This window comes from Carassius carassius, chromosome 46 (assembly GCF_963082965.1).
Source record: "Carassius carassius chromosome 46, fCarCar2.1, whole genome shotgun sequence".
Classification (NCBI taxonomy): domain Eukaryota; kingdom Metazoa; phylum Chordata; class Actinopteri; order Cypriniformes; family Cyprinidae; genus Carassius; species Carassius carassius.
The window spans coordinates 10207977-10233666 of NC_081800.1; the positions used below are offsets into that span (position 1 = coordinate 10207977).

The 25690-nt window shown below is 36.6% G+C and overlaps 1 protein-coding gene across 1 annotated transcript in view; it reads left to right on the plus strand.

Annotated features, from left to right (window-relative positions):
- Positions 1–319: 319 nt before the first annotated feature.
- The window catches only part of LOC132129611 (delta-type opioid receptor-like), a 39704-nt gene continuing 14333 nt past the window's right edge, over positions 320–25690 (plus strand). Inside the window, exons 1-2 of the mRNA XM_059541250.1 lie at positions 320–567; positions 1698–1914. Coding sequence (XP_059397233.1) covers positions 1706–1914 — 209 coding nt within the window. The 5' untranslated portion in view covers positions 320–567; positions 1698–1705. The remainder of the gene's footprint in view (positions 568–1697; positions 1915–25690) is intronic.

Here is a 25690-nt window from a genome sequence, read left to right on the forward strand (position 1 = left end):
AATGCACAAAGTTTCCTGTGAAGGTTAGATTTAGCTGTAGAGTTGGTGTAAGGCCATAGAATATACAGTTTGTACAGTATAAAAACCATTACGCCTATGGGATGTCCCCACCTTTCATAGAAACAAACAAGTGTGTGTGTGTGTGTGTGTGTATGTAAAACATAGTTACAATGTCTCTCCTTCAACACAAGACACCTGTTCAGACGAGCGCGCGCGCGCCCCTGACCCCTGCATGCGCGCGCCACACCGCTGCGTAATCAGCCTTTGAGTTAGCGCGTGCCAGGAGAGAGAGAGAGAGAGAGAGAGAGAGAGATGTAAGTCGCTGCTGAAGATTCGCAACAACAAGCAAGTGCTTTAGCGTACCTCCCTCTCCCACTGCGCTCGCAAAGAAAGAAAAAACATTGTTTCTCTTTTGCCTAAAATACACAGTGATGTGAATATCTGTGTTCTGTTGGAAACAGAGCTCCGAGGCTGCTTAAAACAGAAAGAATAGCGGAAACTAGAATTCCTTGCGTGCTTGCAGGACCCGGACGCATAAGCGATCACACGGGATTTCTTCAAACAGCGGTATGTGTTGCTCTATTTGAACCATACTAAAGCGATGTGATAAATGATTGGACCGGTGTTTGGACTTTTGCTTGGTGTGAACGTTACCGGGAATTTGGCATGTGTGGTTTGTTTTATCTATAGCCAAACAGTGTGATGCATTTCATGCGCAAACTGTTGACAGTACAGTATATCGTTCACTATACGCCTTGCATATCACATGGACATCATCAACTGTAGCAACATCTATGTGGGTCAATGACGATAAATATTGTCAGAGATACAAACGGAACATTTTTAAAAAATGTATAATATAAAACACACGTTTCAAGTTCTTAATATTATTATCTTTGTGTTCTTGTTGGTTTTGAAGTAAACATTTTTCCAAACATGTTTTCTAAATAAATAAATAAATAAATAAAAATCAAATTGTTTTCGTTTCATGAATATTAACAGTTACTCCATGTGACCTGAACTAACAATCTTCTTCTTCTTTTTTTTTTTTTCTTTTTTTTTTATATGGTCAAAACCTTGAGAGTGGTTTGTTTTCATGTCACATGACAACAAAATGGCTGCCAGCATATTGGTTACACTAACTTAAATTTGGCAAACAAACTTTTTTTTTTCAAATATTAATAATATTTTAAATCAGTATTGGTTTAATGTGTATTTTTTGTTTCCATTTATACATTTAGAAGACACTTTTATCCGAACTTACAAAAGAGGAACGAAAGCAATTCCAAAGAGCCAACGATATTTATTATGTACTGTACGATGACAACTAGATTAGGAAACAATCTAGACAATTTTATATGTACTTTTATTTATTTGTGTATTACTTTTGGTAACACTAGTATCCTTGCTACATTACTTGCAATACTGTATTATAGCAATAACAGTAAATCAAGCATGATTACCAAACACTAATCCTAACCCAGCAGTAAGTACATGTTTTTAATTCAATTTACTAAGTATTAAATGTATAATTACACAATAACAATGACACCTTAAAAGTATAACCTTACTTTTTTTATACACAAAAATGTGAAAAAGAAAACTGAAAACGTGTTAATCATAGAAGATGTGAGATAGATAGCATGGAGAGTGTGCCTCACTCAGCATTTTATTTGTATTTATTTTTTTTGTAATAGCTGTATTCATGGAATGCACAAATGATTCCACCGGCTTTGCTGACCCCAGACGCTTCCATCTGTGCAATGATTCCCTGTTCCAGAACAACTTCAGCACCTTCAATGGGACTGACAGCTTATTCCCAAGGGGTGTCAAGATCACCATAGCAGTGGTCTACATGATCGTTTGTGTGGTGGGGCTGGTGGGAAACTGCTTGGTCATGTATGTCATCATCAGGTAAGCTGACAAGTCAAAACAGGATGGAACTTAATATATTAATTTTAATAAATTATAGGTTATGGATTCAGTAATGGTAATAGTGCAATGCACCGTTGTGGATGTTTTTTGAGAGCCATGAGGAAAACCTCGTCATCCTGACAGTAGACAGACCTTCGCCACAGCGACTGAAGAGATTATTTGCTGCGGTGGACAGTTCAGTACTAAAAGTGGTCATTCTTTTTTCTTATTTTTTTTCTTACACTGTCTCATCCAGTGGCATAGATATAGGGCAGGACTTCTTCTTTGAATAGGAAACCTGTTGGAATTTTGCAGTTCTGTTTGGTGCACACTGATATTTCACAAATTAGGCGCGGTACCTTTATGAGATGTTAAAGCAAAACATTTAAATTCTGCCCAGACCTGTTAAACTTTCTTTACAGAGCTAAACAGTCAGGTTTCTGAAGTAGAAATAGATTTTTAACAATATCTTATAAACCATTATAGTCAGAACTGTTGTAAGCTGAGGTTGTTAATCGAAAGTCGCAGTGTTCAGAGACCACCAAAATAACTCCACCCACTGCCATGAAGCATCACAAATGATCTAAGGAACGTGTCTCTCTTTGCTTTCAAAATACTTTAATATGTGTGTATAATTTTTGATTGAACCATCCGTTTAAAGTAATTGAGAGTCAGTAGACCATATTTAACATCCACTGTACTACAGCTGAGACCCCAAATGCACAACCATCTCAACCAGCTGGCTTTGATCTCTATCGACAGCTCGTTGGGGCCTAGCGACGTGAAATAAATTTTCACCCTCCATCCTCAGTCTTTGTGTTTGTTTACAAGCTTTCTCTCAATTACCTTAGCTTTCCACCCCCTCATTCCCCACCCTCTCCCCTTTCTCTCTCCATGCCTGTGTTGTGTTACAAAATGTATATTCACTGTACGAGTAGAAGCTACAATCATAGATCAGAAATCTATATCATAACTAATCATGACAATTTGTCTTCCTTTTCCCGATTTTGTGCCTTCCTATTTCCTTTTAATTCTTTTCCGTTATTATTATTTATGGTTTCAACATGTTACTACTTCTTTACTAATATAATTTCAATACGAGGAGCCCAATATTTATACACCATACACCATTACTCGTGTAACTACTCATGTAACCGTCTTTAAATAGGGAAAACATGGAAGTGTTTGGTGGCTTCTAAATGCATCCCTGTTTGGACCCTAAGGAATGAATGGTGCTAAGCTAAATACTAGCATAGTGGCGCTGCGTGCTACAGTGATTGAGTGCAGGCACTATCAACTCGTATAAACTGAGGGAAGAACTTAGTGGTGTTTTCCTTTAAAAATAAAGGTTCCTTATTGGCATTTATGGTTCCACGAGGAAGCTTTAATATCCACAGAAACTTTCTGTTCCACTAAAGATTCTTCATAGTTCTTCATTTTTTTTTTCACACTAGGAAATAAAAAAAAAGATGGTTAAAGAACAGTTCACTGAGAGGTTATTTTGGGAGAACGAAAATGGCTCTGCTGTGGCATTGCTGCTGGAACCTTTATATTTAAGAGTAAATGGAATGATGTGCTGAAAGTATATAGTATAAAGTATATATATATATATATATATATATATATATATATATATATACCGTAATAGATGTTTTAAATTTCATTTACCTTGTAGAATTGTGGGATAGGCAGCAAAGGAACAGGATGTTGTGCCAAATTTAGACCTGTCTTAAGGGTTAGTTCTCTCAAGAATGTTACCTCTGTCATCTTACATCATACTATCATACTCACCATCATGCTGTTCCAAACCTATATGTTTCTTGCTTCTGTGGAACATATAAGATGATACTTTGAGGAATCTTATGTCTTTCCCCCCAAACAGTGGAAATCGATGGTCATCATCAAAATGTTTGGTCACCAACATTCTTTAAAGTATGTTTTTTTTGTGTGCTTCACAAATGATGATGAGTAAATGATGATGCAATTGTCATTTTTCAAGAAGGCAGAGTCATTTTGGTTTTGTATACTGACATGGTCTGAACTGTCCATCTGGCTGTACCGTAATGATATTGTACTGCACATGGCGCATAGTGATGTACCAGAGACTAATCATCGGGCAGCTTCAGTTTCCTGTTCTGTCTTTAGGCCGTCACCCACTCAGGCCCAGCTCAACCACCTTCTTCATCTGCCAGCATGTGTGGAGGCCACGAATGTGTTTACGGTCCCTCCCTCATTGAGGGAAAGTGTATGATTATGAGTCTGATGTATCATTGCTTTTTCTTGGATGAGTGCTGTTGATGATTTCAGCTGTGAAGGCTGTGATGTTTTCTTTTTTTTCACTGTCATAATGTATTGTTTTGTCTCCTTCTTGTATGTTCTGCTGTGTGAATCAATCATGTGTTTGCGTGTAGGAATGTGGATGTAAGCGGTTTACTTCTGCAGTGCTGTTTCTTGCCTCTTTAAGAGAAGAGCTTTCCTGCTAGACCAGCGTTTTCACCAATCTCAGACAATCAGAAGCATCGACCCAGTGGCAGGATCAAACCGTATACGCATCATTCTAATCAGTTTGTGTTGTACTGGTCTAAATGCTGAGTCAATGCTCTCTCTGAAAGTAGTCATTCCGGGAAAGTTTGAGCGATTTCCGTGAGTTTTATCTCTGTTTGTGTCTAGGTTGTCTGATGACATTGACTAGTGTCTTTTCGCAGTTAAAACAGATTGAAGTGTCAGATGTTTGACTGTTTTTCACTCTTGAGGAAGTTACTGGATGGCTGATTATTTCATAAGTGTCATGATGTAAGGGATGAGGAAATTTAAATGATGGAAGATGTAACACTGTCCATCCATCCATTTGTCTGTCTGACTATCCCTCTGTCTGACTGTCTATCCATCCATGCATCAATTTCTTTGTCTGTTTATCTATTTGTCTGTCTGCCTTTCCACCCATTCATCTTTCTGAGTCAATCCAACCATTTTTCCATTCATGGATCCGTAGATCCATCTATTCTTGGGTTTTTATGTGTATCTGTGTACTTCCATCCATCCATCCATCTGTCCATCCATGGGTTGTCTGTCCATCTGTGTGCATTCATCCATCCATCTTGAATATTCACATTCAACCATCCATCCATCCCTCTGTTTGTTTGTACAGTATGTTCATCCATCTGTCAATTCGTCCATCCATCCTTTCTGTGAACTTATGTTCATCTGTCTGCCTGTCCATCCATCCATCCATCACTTATTAACTTTTTCATCAATCTATCTTACTCCTCCATCCCTGCAGCCATCTATCCATCCATTCATCAATCACTTATTATCCCATCAATTCATACATCGATGGATTATCTGTCTATGTGCATACATTAATCCATCCCTGCATCTGTCTGTCTGTTCGTATTATATATTAATTTGTCCATTGGTTGGGTGTTGTGTGTTTATCTCTGCACATGCATCCATATATTTGTCTTCCTGTTTGTTTGGAAGATAAATCCATCCATTCATTCATCAATATTATCACATCCATCCATCAATGGGTTATATATCTATTTAGGCACATATATCAATCCATCCATCTTTCTGTCCATTCCTCTATTCTTCTGTTCATCCATCCATTGGTCTATCCATGCATATCCATTCATGTGTCTGTCTTGCTGTTCTTTCGTCCATCCATCCATCCATCCATGTGGTTGTCTATCCATGCATTGTCATTGTCATGCATTATCTATCCTTCCATCTGTTCATCCATCCTTTCATTGGTTTGTCTGTCTATCCATTTATGTCTGTACGGGTATGTACATCCACCTGTCTGCTTGTTCCTCGTGCTGTCTGTCCATCTGTCTGTCAATCCATTTTCCTACTCTGAAATCCCTGGAACAGCTTTCAGGTAAAGGTGTGTATATGGACATTTGGAGAGAGTTCTCTTCCAGTTGGCTCAGCTGGGGCCTGTCAGATCAATACAGGAGCTGTAATGAATTGATCCTCTCTCACTGGACTGAAGACAGTACATTACAAGGAGGAATGAATATGAAGCTGCATAACAGCATTAGCACTACCCTGCCATGCCTTAAATTAAGAGTAAATGCTGTTTGGCTGTTGTGATGCTTTGTGACTGATGGTTCTGTTTTTTGATTTTGGGTCTTATGTGTAAAATGTTTTTAATAATTATATCACTTTATGACTGACCTCCATTAGCTGAAAGATGCAATAATGCTATATGAAGAACACAGTGAGTTTATTATTTACTCATTGGTGTGTAGTCAATGTGCCAGTGATTCAGGGTGTCTAACTTCATTGGCTCATTAAATATGAGTTTATACGCTATTAGTCCCATACCATTATTAAAGCTGATGAAATGAAATTGTTACCAATAAATTAGCAGGGCTTGCAAAATATATACAGTACAGTAGCATACTATACAGTAGCTGTGCATATTATAGTGTACAGAGTGTGACTGATTATAAATTATTCATGTGTATTTCATGTATGGACAGACACACATACAGAGAAAAAAAAAGAAAATGTCTTTTTCTCAGTGCTTGGAGATGTATACAGTAGCTGTCAGAAGGTATTCAATATTTTTTTAAATTTTTTTTTACATCTCTGACTGCACATGCTCACATAACGTATGGTCTGCTCACTTAACTAAAAATAAAATCACCATGGATTTCAAATGACTCGTCAGGGTCATGGTACATTTATTAAGGCCATTTTCGATACATATACGTCATTTCAATATGATGTTAATCTACATTAAAAGTTCAATTCAGTTTTTGTCAGTTCGGGGAATTATTTTGAAGCCTGACTTGAGAGGCCATCAGTGGCACTACATCAGTTAATTTCTGTCAGTTGAATAAGGCTGAATATCCAGAACATCGGGTCATTCTTGCAGTGGATTCAAGGTTTGCTGGATTAATAATGTTAAACTTTGTTTGCACTCGTTGGAAACACAGAACAGAAGACAGTGAGACTCTTTGAGTGCTTTGTGGTGCTGTAGTTATCAAAAGTCTAACTAACTAAGGCAGGCATACATTGTGTTTTATTGGCATTCATTGGGCAGTCCTTAAACGTGCAGTATGGAATTTTTGGCCACCAGGGGTCACTCAATCAAAATAATAACATGAGACGTACTTTGATGACGTCGGGAAAGAGCGTAGGCTCATGGGAGTTGTTGTTCATTGGAACACACGCTCTGTCGCTCCCCACATTCCTCACTCATTTTAACTGAGGCCGGCGACACACTGGATGCGTGGCGCAAGCGTCTCAGCTGCATGGCGTGTCAGTTTTTAATTCGGCTCACATGTTAATAGATTAGAGCTTGCAGACTGCCTGCGTGAGACGCGTGTCTCAGGCCCGGCTCGAGCCGCGCAGAAAACGTGTGCATGCTAGAAATAGAACCGACGCCTATTTTTCACGCGACACGCACGCGTGTTGGAAGCGTATCCAGGCAAAATATAATAGGAAAATATGTTTATATGTAATTTTGTACACAAATACATATTAATTCATGACATTTTGATGTTTGAAAGTCTATAGGTTGACATAAATTCAGATACAAATGTAATTTAAAAAATAAATAAATAATTATCGATTTTCAAATATTGCACCTGTCAAACATAGTCTATTTTGCCGTCAATACTGTTGACGGTGTCCTTTATCAGTAGGCTTTATATTTATGTTCAACATGAAGTATAGATATTGTTGTCATGAAGACAAGAGCCTGGTCTGTTGGCGGTCTCCCTCTATGTCACCTACAGCAGCAGCAGCGCGCCACGCTTCTGGCACACAGCAGAGACGCCACGCAGCCAGTGTTTCACCGGCCTTAGTATTTTGACAATCACGTATTTTCTAACAGAGAGATATATGAATTATCAGACCCATATCAAATCAATATTCCATATAGCTAGTAGTAATATATGTTAAAAAAACACGGTTGCCTTTCGTTAATAATTATAATTAGGCTACATTTATACTATGATATCGAACAAGATAGAGAATTGCATTTGAAGCTACTTTATCCAGCTAGATATAGAACACATGTAGATTTACATTATACTCTACATGAGAGCTAGTCCGTCTGCGTTTTACACAAGACATCATCGTTTCACAAAATATACGGATAGATATATTTAGCTGAATGGATGCATACCTGTTTATTAGAATGCAAGCATCTCTCTGTAGTTTCAGCTTGTCACGAAGCTCTCTCTATCTTGGAAATGCAACTCCAATATTTACCCGTGTCTCGTTTCTTCTTCATCCCAAAACCTTCTCAGGTCATTTATTTCACCCGTACGTTTGCGCTTCACAGAACGTGCAGGCAAAGCATAATCATGATCCATAACTAAGTTATTGATTGAGGTATAAATACGAATATAAACAATATAAATATAAAATATAATAGTCTCGATCAAGGCTAGCTACTACTTTTTCTTCTTCGTCTCGTCTTTGCTTCTGTTCACCTTTGTATTTGGCGGTTCCGCAGGAAGTTAGATAAACTAGAGGGGTCAAAGTTTATATGACGCCATAGACGGGCGACAAAATGGAAATAAAGAAACGTGCCGTGTCTTCTAATTAAACTATAATTTTCTCCGGATTTGAAAGTTCGTGGAAACTGTCGGGATAATGTAAGTACCCAACAAAAAAAATATATAACATAGATATAGTGATATCTGCTATTTTTAAAGCAGAAAAATTACATATTGTGCCTTTAAAGGTCTCGAACTAACACATAGCCTCAAAAGTGACAACTTAAACAAAACATCTAAAGACAACACAGGAAATCAACCCACGACTGTAAACTTCAGCAAATCTACTCCCCAAAGATAAAAGCAAACCAAACGGTTTATGCTGCACCTGACCACGAGAACTAAAAATGTATAAACATTCACATGTAATTAACTCTCAGCATGGAGACTTGAGACTTACAGAACTCCCTCACTGGAAACTAAATTGAATTTAATCAGTAAACAGATGCCATCATGTTCACCTTGAATGTCCAAATGTAATGTAGATCATCTTAATTTTTCATATGATGTTATGTCAGGATAGAATCAGCAGATGTTAAAGATATTCTTAAATGTGTAATCCCACACACTGGACAAAGTTTTAAAGAAGTAGTTTAAATTTAAATTCTCTCATCACATACTCAACCTCATGCCAAACCTGTATGACTTTAGTTATTATGTGAAAATATGATAGAAGTTTTGAACAAATCACTCGTTTGTTTTCCATACTAGCAGGTATTTTCTTCAATAATACTATATTGTTTATATACATTTTTTTTTTTATAAACGCAGCCTTGATGAGTGTGAGACTTCTCTTAAAAAAATCTTACTGACCCAAAATGTTGAACTGTATTCCATATTTAATATATAAGTAAATGGAAAATCTGGATGGAAAAAAAATGTTTAGAGCATGAGGGTGAGAATGAATGTCTTTGTTTGTGTGAATTATTCCTCATTTTAATCCAGTGTAAGATGTTGAAGCAGAGCGCACAGCAGCTGATATAACCTTCCCCTTGTGCGATCTCTGCCATGGACTTTACTGCTTCAGTGACGCTATATGGCCTAAACACCTTGCCGGTCACTTAGGTCAGCACTTTATTTGAAATCCTGAAAAACACATTCATGCATGTATGCCTGGCCCTCTTGAGTATAGAAGTGCTATACTTGAAGATCTATAAACAACAATCAGGACCTCACATTTCTGCAAATGCACAGGTTACCCGAGTAATTCACCATAGGAGATCTTTCGACTGGCCTTTGGGCAAACTGGTTCCTTCTTACGCGATGGACCAGGAGGTCTAAATATAATTAGTTTATTTATCGTGCAGAAAAAAATAGTTATACATGCTTCACAGAACCTTATGATAGTCTCTGTACAAACATATTTCATAAATTGAATCTAATTTAATTAAACCTTTTATTGCTGACCCATTCGCTGTCTACATTCACTTCATTGTTTTTGTCTTAATTAGAGGCACATGTTGACAAAATTTCCAACCTTTTAATTAAAATGTAAAGAGATATTCTTCTCTATCTGTGATCACTTTGTCGTTATGCGTATGCTTTTATCTTAACTGTATTTCTCTTAGTGCCTTTCATTACAAGGTGGATGCTCATTACAGCTGGAATTATTAGTTTTGCTTGATTGTGTCAAAGTGTATTGCAAAAAATAAATAAAAGGCTTTTATGAGTAAGTGCATTGTTGCATTTAAATCATGAGCTCCAATGCACAATTCATTAGCTGTGATCAAAGCTGCATCGCTGAAAAGGAACACTCGAATGTGGCACATAATACTCAGATCAAATCTACTATTCCACCTAAATATTTCAATCATATCTCTTGAATAAAACAATATGCTTTGAGGTCTTAGTGTTGGAAGGTACGCACATATTTAGTTCTTTGGCTTCGTCATGTTCCACAGATCATCAGAAATGAGCCGGTCACTTGATGTTGAACATTTAGAAGAATCTATAATGACACTGACGGTTTTAATAGTAATGTTCACCCTGGTGGAAACAGTTTCACTTAATGACCAAGCACTGGAAAGTCATTTTGCAAAAAAATTAAAATAATAATAAAAAAAGGAGACAAGTCATTGCTCAGTCACTGAATCATCCTCCTAAAAAGAAGACTGAACAGACAGAACAAATTCTGGGAAAGTGGCATATTGTATATGAAGGGAGATAACAACAACATGACTCTTAACAGATGGGAATGTCAGGACAGCATAACTGTATGTGATATGTTTGGCCTTCCTCATTCGGCTTGTACTATAGGAAGATAAAGTCTCAGGTGTTATTGCAATTAATCATTACATAAAGAAAGACACAATTTGATCAGAATCGGAACATATAGGGCCCTATCATACATCCAGTACAAGGCTAGGCACCAGTGTATTAGCTTGTTTCTGCCTGACACTTTGTTTAAATAGCAAATACATTTGCACTCATTTGTGCGCAAATGGGTGTGCTGGATGAGATCCGCCCTGAGTACCTCAAGTCTCTGGATGTGTTATTGCAATTAATCATTACATAAAGAAATACACAATTTGATCAGAATCGGAACATATAGGGCCCTATCATACATCCAGTACAAGGCTAGGCACCAGTGTATTAGCTTGTTTCAGCCCGCCACTTTGTTTAAATAGCAAATACATTTGAACTCATTTGTGCGCAAATGGGTGTGCTGGATGAGATCCGCCCTGAGTACCTCAAGTCTCTGGATGTTGTGGGGCTGTCTTGGCTGACACGCCTCTGCAACATCGCATGGTGGTTGGGGACAGTACCTCTGGACTGGCAGACCGGGGTGGTGGTCCCTCTTTTCAAGAAGGGGGACCGGAGAGTGTGTTCCAACTATAGGGGGATCACACTTCTCAGCCTCCCCGGGAAAGTCTATGCCAGGGTACTGGAGAGGATAATTCGGCCGATAGTGGAACCTCGGATTCTGGAGGAACAGTGTGGTTTTCGTCCCGGTCGTGGAACACTGGACCAGCTCTATACCCTTTCCAGGGTGCTGGAGGGTTCATGGGAGTTTGCCCAACCAGTCCACGTGTGTTTTGTGGATTTGGAGAAGGCATTCGACTGTGTTCCTCGCTGAATCCTGTGGAAGGTGCTCTGGGCTGTTTGGTCCCTGTACGACCGGAGCAAGAGCTTGGTTCACATTGCTGGCAGTAAGTCAGACCTGTTCCCGGTGCATGTTGGACTCCGGCAGGGCTGCCCTTTGTCACCGGTTCTGTTCATAATTTTTATGAACAGAATTTCTAGGCACAGCCAAGGGCCGGAGAGTGTCCGGTTTGGGGACCATACGTTTTCGTCGCTGCTTTTTGCAGATGATGTTGTCGTGTTGGCCTCCTCAGACCAGGACCTTCAGCGTGCAATGGGACGGTATGCAGCCGAGTGTGAAGCGGCTGAGATGAGAATCAGCACCTCCAAGTCTGAGGCCATGGTTCTCAGTCGGAAAAGGGTGGATTTCCCTCTTCAGGTTGGTGGAAAGTTCCTGCCTCAAGTGGAGGAGTTCAGGTATCTTGGGGTCTTGTTCACGGGTGAGGGAAGGATGGAACGGGAGATTGACAGACTTATCGGTGCAGCTTCAGCAGTAATGCGGTCGCTGTACCGGTCTGTTGTGGTGAAGAAGGAGCTGAGCTGTAAGGCAAAGCTCTCGATTTACCGGTCAGTCTACATTCCTACTCTCACCTATGGTCATGATCTGTGGGTCATGACCGAAAGGACAAGATCCCGGATACAGGCGGCCGAAATTAGCTTTCTCTGTAGGGTGGCTGGGCGCTCCCTTAGAGATAGGGTGAGAAGCTCGGTCACTCAGGAGGAGCTCAGAGTAGAGCCGTTGATCCTCCACATCGAGAGGAGCCAGCTGAGGTGGCTCGGGCATCTATTTCGGATGCCTCCTGGACACCTTCCCAGGGAGGTGTTCCAGGCATGTCCCAATGCGAGGAGGCCCCGGGTAAGACCTAGGACATGCTGGAGAGACTATGTCTCCCGGCTGGCCTGGGAACGCCTCGGGGTTCCCCCGGAAGAGCTGGAGGAAGTGGCTAGGGAGAGGGAAGTCTGGCCGTCTCTGCTTAGACTGTTGCCCCTGCCACCCGGCCCCGGATAAGCGGAAGATGATAGATGGATGGATGGATATATATATATATATATATATATATATATATATATATATTCAAAGTCGAAGTTATGGTCTTTTACCTTTGTACGGCAGTATATATATATATATATATATATATATATATATATATATATATATATACTGCCGTACAAAGGTAAAAGACCATAACTTCGACTTCCATCTAAAATAAGTTATTGATATTTTAGGGACATTCAAGACATCCTTTATTATGTGTATAAGTACCTTGAGTCAATCTCGTTGTTTTTCTGAAAAAATCATGGGCTGTCTCAACCGTAACTTCGAAAAGCCCCGGAGAAACCAAGGCAGAGCACAGTATAACACCAGTTACCATTCTTTCACTTAGTTTGGAATGCTTAAATTGAGTTAAGGCATTGTGCCTTTGTTTAGCCGCACGTCAATATGAAGTTACGGTGCCAAATTGGAGATACAGTGTTCTGCCTTTGTTTTACTGTCAAATAAAGTCTTCCACATTTTAATTATGGTGTAGACAAGTGAATTAGATAGTTTGCGGTCTACCAAACAGCTCCATATAACAAATGACTGTAAAGACCAAATACCTTGGCAGCAATACGTAATCATGAATAGCCTTTAAAGATTTTTCTTTTCTTTTTTCTTTTTGTAATGCAGATTATTCATCAGGCCGTCACTTCTAGTTGGACGCATGTGGACTCGAATGCCATAGCTAGCATGATAAATTATACAATCAGTAGCCTATAAACAGTTTGCAAGTCGTTCTTTTAGGTTACAAAGCTAATACAAATACAAACCAATATAAAAGCAATTACTGTATGCTATGTCTAGCATCCTTTTACGTTACTGAGCATAGCAAATAAATTGGTATCCACGGTATCCACTCATGTTTTCACTTTAAGTCTGCTTGTTACAAAAAAAACAAAACAAATAAAACCTTAATACAGTCACATTACATTACAGTTTTTACTATAACCATTTTGTAAATGGTGATTATCAACCAAATATTGATGATGTGCAAGATACTGCCTTTTGCCTCGGTGGGACTTCTCACGTTTTGCAGAGGCAGAGTACATTAACTCCAAAATAGGGGTAAAAATAAAGTTTGAGATCACCATTTTTTTCATGTAGATAATTGTCATTACTAAAATATCTAATTGTTAAATTTCCAGTGTCCCGCCTATATATATATATATATATATATATATATATATATATATATATACATATATATATATATATATATATATATATATATATATATATATATATATGTATATATAGTCGCTGTCGGGCGGAATCCTCGTACCTCCAAAATCATTATTTTTCAGGAAATTAAAAAAACAGCATATTTTTGGAGTTATTCAACATTGTATTGTTAAAGTTGGTATTATACCTTATATTGCTATCATATACTGTTGTGAACCAACATTAACACAACATTTCCCCAAAATCATGTTTTATCGGAGATACAAGTTTTACGACTTGGGAGCAGGGAGATACGAGTTTACGCCGTCATTGATAAGAACGGTACGGACACAGACGTCGCTGCTGCCAGCAGTGTTCATCAAAGTCTGCAGTCACTTTGAGCCTTTTGACAAGAGACAAGGCTTTACGAGCTAATCAAAGCAAATGATTGTGGTTACATACATTTTCCTAAACTCTATTTTAAACGTTAAAGCTATTAGGGATGCAATACCAAAAAAAAAACGATAAACTGACTAGGCTGTCTAACAGGCGGAATTTAATCTGCAAGCAAAATTGTCAATCGCATTGAACCTTTTGACAAGAGAAAAGGCTTCAATAGTTAACCAAAGTGAACGACTGTGGTTACAAACACCTTACTAAACTCTATTTTAAAGGTTTGAGAGCTATAAGCGATGCAATACAAAAAAAAAAAAAACAGATGAGCTGATTAAGCTGTCTAATAGTAATTTGCCTTATCTGCTCGCAAACTTACCTTCGAGGCTCATAGGCTTCCTTCTGCACCGAAGCATGTATCTAACCTAACTATTTTCACTCGTTATTGTATCCAAAGAGGCTTACTTGGCGCCAGTAGACAGCCTTTTTTTCTCCCATAAATAAAAACCTTGCTACTTGGGGTGTTTTACATGCACAGTGCCAAGAGAGGCATAATCTATAAGTAGGCCAAACAGTTGAACTTAAAGTCAGTAAAATAATAAAAACAATAATTTTATGCTGTGTTCACACCAAACGCGAATAGAGCTTCTGGCGCAAATGATGTCAATGTTAAGTCAATGCAAAGACGCGTCTGCCGCCCGAGTTGAAAAATTTGAACTTTGGCGTCAATTCGCGCCGCGTTAACCAATCAGGAGCCTGCTCAGGAGTCACTCATTCAACATGGAGGAAGGACTGATGTTGTCAGTGAGCAGTCAACCGGAGCTTTATGACACAAGTATCACACACAAGTTCATATTTCAGGAATAAAAAGGACCTCGCTTGGAAGAGTGTAGTAAATACACATTTAACTTTTGAGTCACGTACACATTTATCGACCCGCGGCCTTCCCGCTGTTTTTTTACAACTCTTTTCCCCCTAATATAGCCTACAGCTACTTTTCGCGAACAAGATAACGTATTTATTCAGAGGACGTGTGCAGGAAAAAGTGGAAAAGACCCGAGTGCTAGATCAACATCAGCCATCTTGCAAACAATCAACCTCTAGTACTTGCCCCTCCCACAACAAGCGGATATCGCCTCAGATGCGCCTCAATTTCGCTTCAAACTTTTGCTTTCTACATTCAAAATGTTCAAGCGGCAAACTAGACGCGGTAGACGCGAATTTGACGCTCTATTTGCGTTTGGTGTGAACACAGCATAATGGTGGTATCCAAAACATCCAATTTAATTCAAGTATTATATTAGATATATTTTAAAACTTCAATGCACATGCATAATAAGCCTAGTATTAAGTAGATATTTGAAATACATCAATAACTGATATCATAGCGTATCACAGATGACATTGACATCATATTGAATGTGTTAATACTGCATCCTATATTAAGCTAGTGAAGCAAATTGTCGTAAAATCTTTTGGGATGACTTCCTTCAGGTCTTGGAGGTGTTTGAATTTCAGCTCTTTGATCTTCAGGTGGTCTGAATAAGGGCCACATCTGACAGAGTTCCTCGAAGGACACAGACAAGGTTGCCTGCAAAAAAATTAAATGAATAAAAGTCAAATGATCGTTAAATTACGTCAATTATGATCGTCAAATGTTCCTTAAATTATACGGCATGATTACTTATGATAACGAGGCAAGAAGCCAGCTAGCTTGCTGAACATAACGGAATGCCTTGACATTGTAAGATACAATCCAGTTTTATCTGCAATGCACAGGGTTTAGTCTGCATTGCAGTGGATTGTCTTGCACTAAGTTCAGATCCTCCTACGAGTGTGTTTTATTTATTAAAACTAACAAAGTATGTTTTTTTTTTACATTGAACAATGATGGAGCTATTCTTTACCCATCTTCTATGGTGTTTTCTTAGCAGCATACTGTATAAAACAAAAACGGCTCCTAATAAAAAAAATTAAAATGTTATATTAGTTATGAACAAATACAAAGATGTAACTTTTTATATGGAACTCTATAACTCTTTATATTGAGTGTGTTTTTACTCAATTGGTTCTCTATAGGGCTTATGTTTTTTGGAACAAAGCAGGAATTACGGTCTGTCTAAAATGGGCTCGTGAAGGAATATTGTAACGGGGCTCAATTACATTAAGCATGTTCTTAAAACCTACGTTTTCCACTACAGAGTAAGGCGCTCGCTCACTCAGTACGCGCTGAAGGCTCGTTGCAAAATGGCTAATGCGTTTAACAGACCAGAAATAGAAGATCCTCCAATAACCAACAGGTCTGGTGTTTGGGTGCACTTTGGATTCCCTGTAAGCTATAATGGTGATGATAGAATCAATGGTAAATAGGTCTCATATCCGCGGCTATAACGTAAATGTAGCCTACCAATCGCCGTGGTGATGTCTTTTGCCCTGTTTGAATCCGTTGGAAATGTCTGTCTAAATGCTGCGGGGATAGTTTTGTTGCGTGTATGTTTCTCCTTTTTTCCGTCTTTTCCCAGATACTGACACACTAAGGTGATGTCGGCGTAAATGAGTTCACATGTTTCAAGTATTCCCGCTGGTGTTTTTTTTTATTTTTTTTTTTATTCCTGCTGTTGTACCCTAGATGCGACATATTGTTGTTTTTTTATCCACCACTCTCTTGCCATCACCATTATAGCTTACAGGGAATCCAAAGTGCACCCAAAAACCAGACATGTTGGTTATTGGAGGATCTTCTATTTCTGGTCTGTTAAATGCATTGGCCATTTTGCAACGAGCCTTCAGCGCGTACTGAGTGAGCGAGCGCCTGACTAAGTAGCCTAACATAAACATATAAGTTGGTATTTTTTTCTTCTTCGGGGGTGTCAGGGGCTTTGCCTGTTACGTCGTTTGGATTACCTTGTTGAATGCATATCATTATATTTCACAATTTTTTTTATTTTCCAAATATAATTAATTAGTCCAACGAACCGTTCGGTCCATAATGCGTACCGCGTACCGAACCGAAAGTCTCGTACCGAACGGTTCAATACGAATACGCGTATCGTTACACCCCTAATAATAAATTATTATTATTATTATTATTATTATTATTATTATTATTATTATTATTATTATTATTCAGTGATTTAAATACTAAATGGCATTTTGACAGTCTTTGATGTGGTATGACAGATCACTGTTTAAAAGCATTGGAGAGCCGGTTCTGGGACGGTTTAGAAATGTACTCGTATAATCCCAACACAAGAACTGACTAGAGCGGCGGTGAACAACTCCGGTTCCCGTGTCTGAGTTGTGATGCGTCGCAGACTTGTGCAGAGCAGAGCGATGCCTCATGTAATTGCTCAATCAGTTTTTCAACCGCGGAAGGACATCAACAATACAGTGTGGAAATAAAAGGTCGTGTAGCATTTCATTTACCTCAGCAAGCCATCAGTGTCTACAGCTCGCTAGAAATTAAGTCTAGAGAGGAGTATTTTGCAAAATATTACACCATATACTCATTATATTTTACTAAACGTTAGTCTAAATTATTTAATATACTGTATGTTTAAATTAATCTTTCATGAAACATGCTATAACAGCCATTGTGTAATCACTAAACAGTACATAAATTTTATTAATTTAATTAATTGTCATCTGCACATAAATGGCTCTGGCACTGAACTAATTCCTTGATGGAAAACAAATTTTTGTTTTTATGGTAATGAAAATGTGCCATCCCCGCCCCTACTTAAAATAATTTGTATACGTTAACCCTTAAACAGGCAAGAGTGGAAAATGATAAGCAAAAAATATTTTCATGTCATTTTTTACATCATCTGAGCTTAAGTAAAACATATCCAAAAGAATTTTTGAAATATTTGATATATTTTGGATTTTATGAGTTGTGACTCCCAGGTCAGTTGCCTGATTAGGGTATAAAAAAAGGACCAAGTCATTAATCTGTTAACTGTTACTGGCCTACTTGCCACTGCATGCTTAAAACAATTATATCCTATACTTTACCTGATGTAATGTTGACAAATTATATCATTTATATATCATTTAAAAGCTTACGAACTCAAGATTCAGCCTGTGAAAACCATTTTGAAATCGGACCTTGCTTTACCATAAAAATGGTACTCTGTTACCCCCCATTTTTTAAAAAGGCATTAAAGTGCACTATCCAAACTTAAATTGCTGTAATTTATGAACACTTTGGAATATAAACCTAAAGTTGGTCTCTTTTTAAAGAAGAAAATAAGCAGATTCTGTCAAAAGTGGATTTTTTTCAAGAAATTGAAGTATCAAAAGTTATAGAAGTTTAAATGTACTGTAAATAATATGCGCTATATTAATTTTATTATATTTTATTTATTATAAATATTTTACATAACAGGTTTTACTCTAAAATTGGTATAAAATTAAAGCCTTGTGTCTATGTTATGTTACAAATTTGAAGTTGATATGAAAAAAATTAAGGTTCATGTAAGATTTTATTTAGGGCGTGATACCACACACATCCACTGGGAGTCATCAAAACTATTTTGAATTTTGCTTAATGATTTTTCTCTAGATTTCTCCGTGAATTTTCACTTCTATCTCAAAATATAAAATCCTGAGACTCAGACCTTTCCAATGATATGTTTGTTGCCAAGATTATAAAAAGTTTTGGTTCTATTAGACCGTAATGCATGATATTTTAAGACACTTGACCCTGCCCACTAAGGGGAAGGTGACCGCCATTAGATTTTAAAGTACCATTTCCATGGTAAAGCAATGTCAGATTCCAAAATGGTTTTCACAGGATGAATCTTGGGCTTCTAAGCTTTCAAATGATATATGATTTATGATGATTACTAAAAGATTTAGTAAAAGACAACAGAGAAAATGACAACAACAAAAAAGAGTTCCAAGCGTCAGTGACAGTTATGGGGTTAATTTCTTTTACCAAGCTCCTCACTTAGTGGATGGTGTCAGGTTTTGTATTACACAATTTATTTAAACTACTTTATAAAAAAAAAAAAAAAACTTTTCTAATCTTGACAAAACACATATCATCAGAAAGATCTGAGTCTTACGGTCCCATCTGCCAACTGTTTTTTGATATTGAGACTGAAATGTATAAATTGGATACAGGAGAATGCAGAAAAAAACACCCAGTGGCTATTTTTGGTACAACGCCTAAAAATCTCATGGGAAGTTACATTTTGTGATATCAAATTAAAATTTAGAACACAAATTGGTTAGACATATGACTTTGACTTGATAGTAATTTTAGAGTAAAAATTATTTTGTAAAATATATATTTTATATAAAATATTTAGAGTACATTTGATTTACAGTAAATGTAATCATTTTTTGAAGTTACTTTTTCTTTTTTTTTTTAACAAGACCAAACTTATGTCTATATTCCAAAACATTCTTAAATTACAACCATTTAAATTTAGTGTAATGTTACGTATATTCTCAATATACTCAATACTCTCTTTTTTTAAGTTTAACTACCTCAAAATCTGAATGATCTCCACCACTGGCAGCCATGTCGGATTTAGATCAGGCTGATTAATATACCACTGAAAACTTGAAGCAAATCATGTGACCAGCATACTTGAGACAGACCAGGCATTGATAAATGATAAAAGGATTTAATAAAAAAATTGTTCTTATGCCCCAAAAAAGACAATAAAAACTATGTGACTCGTGGGTCACGTTGCCTGATGTAGGGTTAAATTGGAAAAAAATTATCGCCTTGGTTAACGAGCAAATTTTGACACTTATATATATAATTTTTTTATTAATTTTATATATATATATATATAATTTTTTTTTTCAAACACCGCGTCACCGACGGTTGTTGGTCCATGACTACCGCGGTGGTAAAAATCAGCCACCGTCACAGCCCTACATCTATGAGTGTCAGAGTACAATTTCAAGAAATTGAATATTTTGTATGACCTGTTCCTTTAAGATGTTTATAGTTTGTTTTCTCCATTGGTAATTTCTCTATGCCATACCTGAATGCAAAATGTTGTGCCTTTATTTTCTGTTGCACTAGACTTTGTTTCAGCCCTTCAATATGTGGACAGATATGACTCAGTGTGTGTAAACACTTACATACAGGTGTGTGAGTTATTAATGTAGAGTGTTTGGCAAAAAATGCAGAAGCATGCGTCAGACGCAAATACGCTTGGCAGACAGAAAATTGTTATTCCCAGCAGCTTCTTGCCAAACAAGCGGCAGTCATGCACTTGGTCTGTTTGGATGTGTAAATCATTAATTATGTACAGGCAGGGGCTAATTCAATTAACTTCCCTTTCCAGGCTGTTTGATTTTTGAAGTCACTGGATGCGTTGTGTCTGTAATAAAGATGCCACAGGTTGACGGCTTGTGTTCAGTCTCTGGGTAATAGTTATGAAATCTCAACTCAATGTGTTAATGTGAAAGAAGCAATTCTCACTTTCCATGAACAGGAAAAAGTATTTTGTTGACTCTGTTGTTGTTTTTCAGCAAATGATCGCTAAAAGAAGGTACTTAACTTTCAAAAAAAGTCAACTGTCAACCTCAGCACTAAATTTTGTATGAACTTAAATTTTTTTTTTTTTTAAATTTCCAGTCACAGGAAATAATTGCATTTAAAAATATTACAGCTATTTTAAAACATTTTTAAATATATATATATATATATATATATAAATTCATTTGAAAATATTAAAACAGAAAACAGTTATTTTAAACTGTAACAATATGTAATTTTACTACTGTTTTTTTTACTGTATTTTTGATAAAATAAATACAGATTTAAGAGCATAAAGGACATTCAAAAACATCAAATAATCTTACAAACCCCATTATTTTCAATGGTAGTTAATGTGTAAAATGTTCTATGAGTCATGCTTTATTTATTTCTTAGTAGATATAAGTTTATCTGATTTATCTATTTAGAAGCATTTATGCCTACAGTATAATTATTTAAGAAGTTATGAGTTACCAAAGTGTTCCAAATTTGTGACATCCCCATTTTATCTTTAAATTTCCCGGCTGTAAAGAATCCCATAAACTGATTGACTAGTTAAAGTAGAATGATTATTAACGCTTATTCAATGATTACTTTTCTTTTTCATGCAAGTTGATTTAATTATACCAAGTTAAAATCTTATGCAATTAATTGTAAAATAATTTTGGACTTTAACATTTGCATAATAAGTTGTTGCTGACAAGCAGTTTATTAATTTGGTTTGATTAATTAAATTTTACTTGCACAAAACATCTGAATAATTCAAAGTTTATTGTTTCTGTTGAATTCTAAATTTGTCATATTACTACTCAAAATGGTTTCGTGCTGCATTCTCAATAATTTTGATAGATATTTGAAAGCAGAAGAGTTTGTTTTTCATGCTTGTTTGATTGTTGCCCACACAGTTTTAATTGAGTTGTTTGTTGTCTCTTCATTCTCTTGTCCTTTTCCATGCATAGTAATCCTCTCAGGGCCTGCTGGGTATTATCTGAACCGCTGGCAGAGACTGGGACATAAGAAATTTGGTTTTTGATTATACTCAATCAAAGCAGAAGCTTCACACAAGCAGTGATGGACTTCACCCAGCATGACACGAATTGTGCACAATGCCACAGCAAACGTCTGGAACCACCAGGCTTTTGATTAGACATTTACAATCCTACATTACTAGGATCAGCACAGTAACAAGAATGCCAGTCACTAACTATTTTGCAATAAAAGTTGAATAATTGGACCTAAAACTGTGAATATAAAACAGAAACAGACATTGGGAAGTGAGTGCTAGCTGATTACTGCTTACATGTTTGTTCTGCCCACTGCCAAAGCCTCCATTTGAGGTTTTAGCTTGATTTTTAAGTTGGTGTTTACGTTACTATAATATTTTTTTTTTCTTCACACTGCGGCCATCCAAAAGTTGAAGGGAATTAATTGAGCATTTCTGTCCTCCCTAGTTATAATGATTGTCATTACGCTAATGGTACCAGTCATGCAGTTTGTTTTGCTTCGTTTTGGCGAAACATAATCTGAGGTGCCAGTCATTTTGTCAATCCAGACTCTCTTCCCAGTTCATTTTTATTCTGTATTGAGATGATTAATGTGGTCCTCATGGACTGTCCCTCACATTGCCCGAGATTATTAACAAAAGTTGGGAATTTATGTATTTATTTATTTATTACTCACTGTATGCTTCATTATAGTCAGTTTTGAAACAAATCTTTTTATATATTTTTATTTTTATGTTATTTTATTTACATGCCAAGGATAAGGTTAAACAACAACTTCTTACTCTCTCTCCCTCAGAATATGGCCTCATGGAACTCAGAAGAGTATACATTGATTTATATGTGTGTTTGCATTATTTCTGGTTCAGCGTGTTTCTTTTTCAATTCCTTGTATTCCAAGGCACCTCTTTTGATGAAGGACTCTGATGAGCCACTGTATTTCTATGTGTGTAGCGATTCATATTGGCAAAGCACATTCAATCTCTAATTTTATAGGCGTCCTTGCAAATTTGTGGATGTAGATGTAGAATGAGTGGCATTTGATGGAACTCTACATAATATATATATATATATATATATATATATATATACACCCACCTAAAGGATTATTAGGTTATATATATATATATATATATATATATATATATATATATATATATATATATATATATATATATGTCTAGAATGCTTTTTTAACTGTTATTAATACACATACAGCCACCATGTGGTTTTTGTGATTTACTTACTATTACAACATTATTTGGTGTTCAGAAATAGCAGTTTACACAGATTTATTAGAGCAAACATTTGATGAGGTAACTTGCTTTGTGGTTTTTAGTTTATGTTTGTCTGCTTTGAGATTATCTGCTATATAACCATACTACAGTGTAGTCAACATCAACAAAATACACTTTCTAAGCAGATATAAACATTTATTTATGTATTTATAACATTTTAATATGCTTTTTAAAGTCCAGTAGGCTTTAGAAACTGTAGCCTACTTGCTATAGGCTACAGTATAAAAGTTGGGCTTGGTTAGATTTTATGTTTTTGAAAAAAAAATATCTTATGCTCACAAAAAGATGGATTTATTTTTATAAAAAAAAAAGTAATATTGTGAAATATTATTACAGTTTAAAATAACTGCTTTCTATTATAATAAAATGCAGTTTCGTCCTGTGATGCAAGCTGAATTTTTAGCATCATTATTCAAGCCTTCAGTGTCATGTGATGCTTTAAAAATTATTAATTTGTCATGTGTCAATATGCAAGAAATATTTATTATTATTATCACACGCATACACACACACACACACACACACACACAAACACACACACACACACACTCACTCACTCACCGGGTCTGCATAACTCTGCTGCTTTATTAAGATTTGAGATATCACTCTGCACAAAATTTAATTAAAATACAGCAATCTCAACCCTTCCCCCTGTGACTTCAGTGGCTGCAAGACAAAAAATAAAAATAAAACAATAATATATACTGTGTGTATATATATATATATATATATATATATATATATACAGTAAAGACCAAAAGTTTGGACACACCTTCTCATTCAAAGAGTTTTCTTTATTTTCATGACTATGAAAATTGTAGAGTCACACTGAAGGCATCAAGGGCTATTTGACCAAGAAGGAGAGTGATGACCTGGCCTCCACAGTCACTGGACCTGAACCCAATCGAGATGGTTTAGGGGTGAGCTGGACCGCAGACAGAAGGCAAAAGGGCCAACAAGTGCTAAGCATCTCTCGGGGAACTCCTTCAAGACTGTTGGAAGACCATTTCAGGTGACTACCTCTTGAAGCTCATCAAGAGAATGCCAAGAGTGTGCAAAGCAGTAATCAAAGCAAAAGGTGGCTACTTTGAAGAACCTAGAATATGACATATTTTCAGTTGTTTCACACTTTTTTTATGTATATAATTCCACATGTGTTAATTCATAGTTTTGATGCCTTCAGTGTGACTCTACAATTTTCATAGTCATGAAAATAAAGAAAACTCTTTGAATGAGAAGGTGTGTCCAAACTTTTGGTCTGTATTGTATATATATATATATATATATATATATATATATATATATATATATACTGTATATAAACATACATCATCTAGCGTGGTAGGTCATATAATATTTATAACAGATCAAGTGATTATTCATTCTTTTTCCGTGTATGGATATATAATCTGTGGAGAGACTGTTTCATGAACTAAAATAGAAATGAACTCATGCTACAGGAACAAAATAAAGCATTAAATCACAGATATTGATATTGATAACTTTGATGCATTGTTTTGTTTTTGTGGATTTTTTGGTGAAAAGGAAATTCAAAAGAAATATAGTTTTGACATCTAGGCCAAGATTGTGTAAATGAGCCGAGGGAGAGAGAGGATCTGCTGTGTATGAATGCATTCCCACTGGTTTCCCCAAAAGCTCATTGCAGCCTCATCAGATCTGAATGCTCTTCTCCCTCCCCGATGTCTCAGCCTTGATTTCTCTCTCTGCACATCCCTCCACTTTATTGATCTCTCTCTTCTGCACTCATCTCTGCTGCTCTCAGGCTCAGGGTCTAGCACTGTCTGATCCCAGTCAAGGAGTTGAAATGCTGTCAGTGCAAGATCAACCACAATTCTCACGAGTCCTTTGCTGTATCAATCCCAGACTAACGGAGACTGAATCTCAGCCTTCAGTCTACACATTTCAAAGCAAACTCTCTCTGTCCAGTGAGATTTTCATTTACTCATCCAACTTTAGATTTTCTTGCTGCAACCATGCCTGCTGTGAAATGTTTAATCTCTCTAGTTTTAGTTTGACTTGGTAACCCTGCGGAAAACCAACCTACTGTAGATCAGCTCAGCTGGTGGCAAACACATGGGACACAACGTGATCCATGACTTTATTTGCCATTCGATTCGAAGGTAACAACATTTCAACTTTGAAATGAATCAGAGACAATCATTAGAATATTCTTAACCCAAATGCTCCATGCCATTTTATTCTCTTTTTTTATTATTAAATATATAACATCAAATTTTATCGCTCAGTATCGAGAAATCTAACTGTCCTCACACCTGCATCATTAGAGACCGTACGTACATAACATTTAAGAAATGTATTCTATCAAATGTAAATCAAAAACATATTTAAAACATAAAATGATAATATTTAACATGCGCTTTGTACCAAAACCTATATATAGTTCCCATTCACTGTAAACTTGTCAACAACAACAGATATTTATGAAATCAAGCAATGTCAAAGTCAGCCTTCATCCCAGAGGTCAATTTTCCATATTTCAACTGCTGCAATAAAGTCACACAGGCTCTGGTCAGGTAGATTTTCATAGCTTTAAAAACTGATTTGTCAAAACCTATTATATTTGACATGGCAGTACAGACAAATACTGAGTAATAGAAACACAAACTTTGAGAAAATGGAAGAGGAAGCACGAGGTTACACCAAAGTGTAGGTGAATACATCTAAAATCGGTCCAAGATCATTTACTGGCATATAGATTTTTTTCTGAAATCCATTCAAAAACCAGTAAAGATATGAAT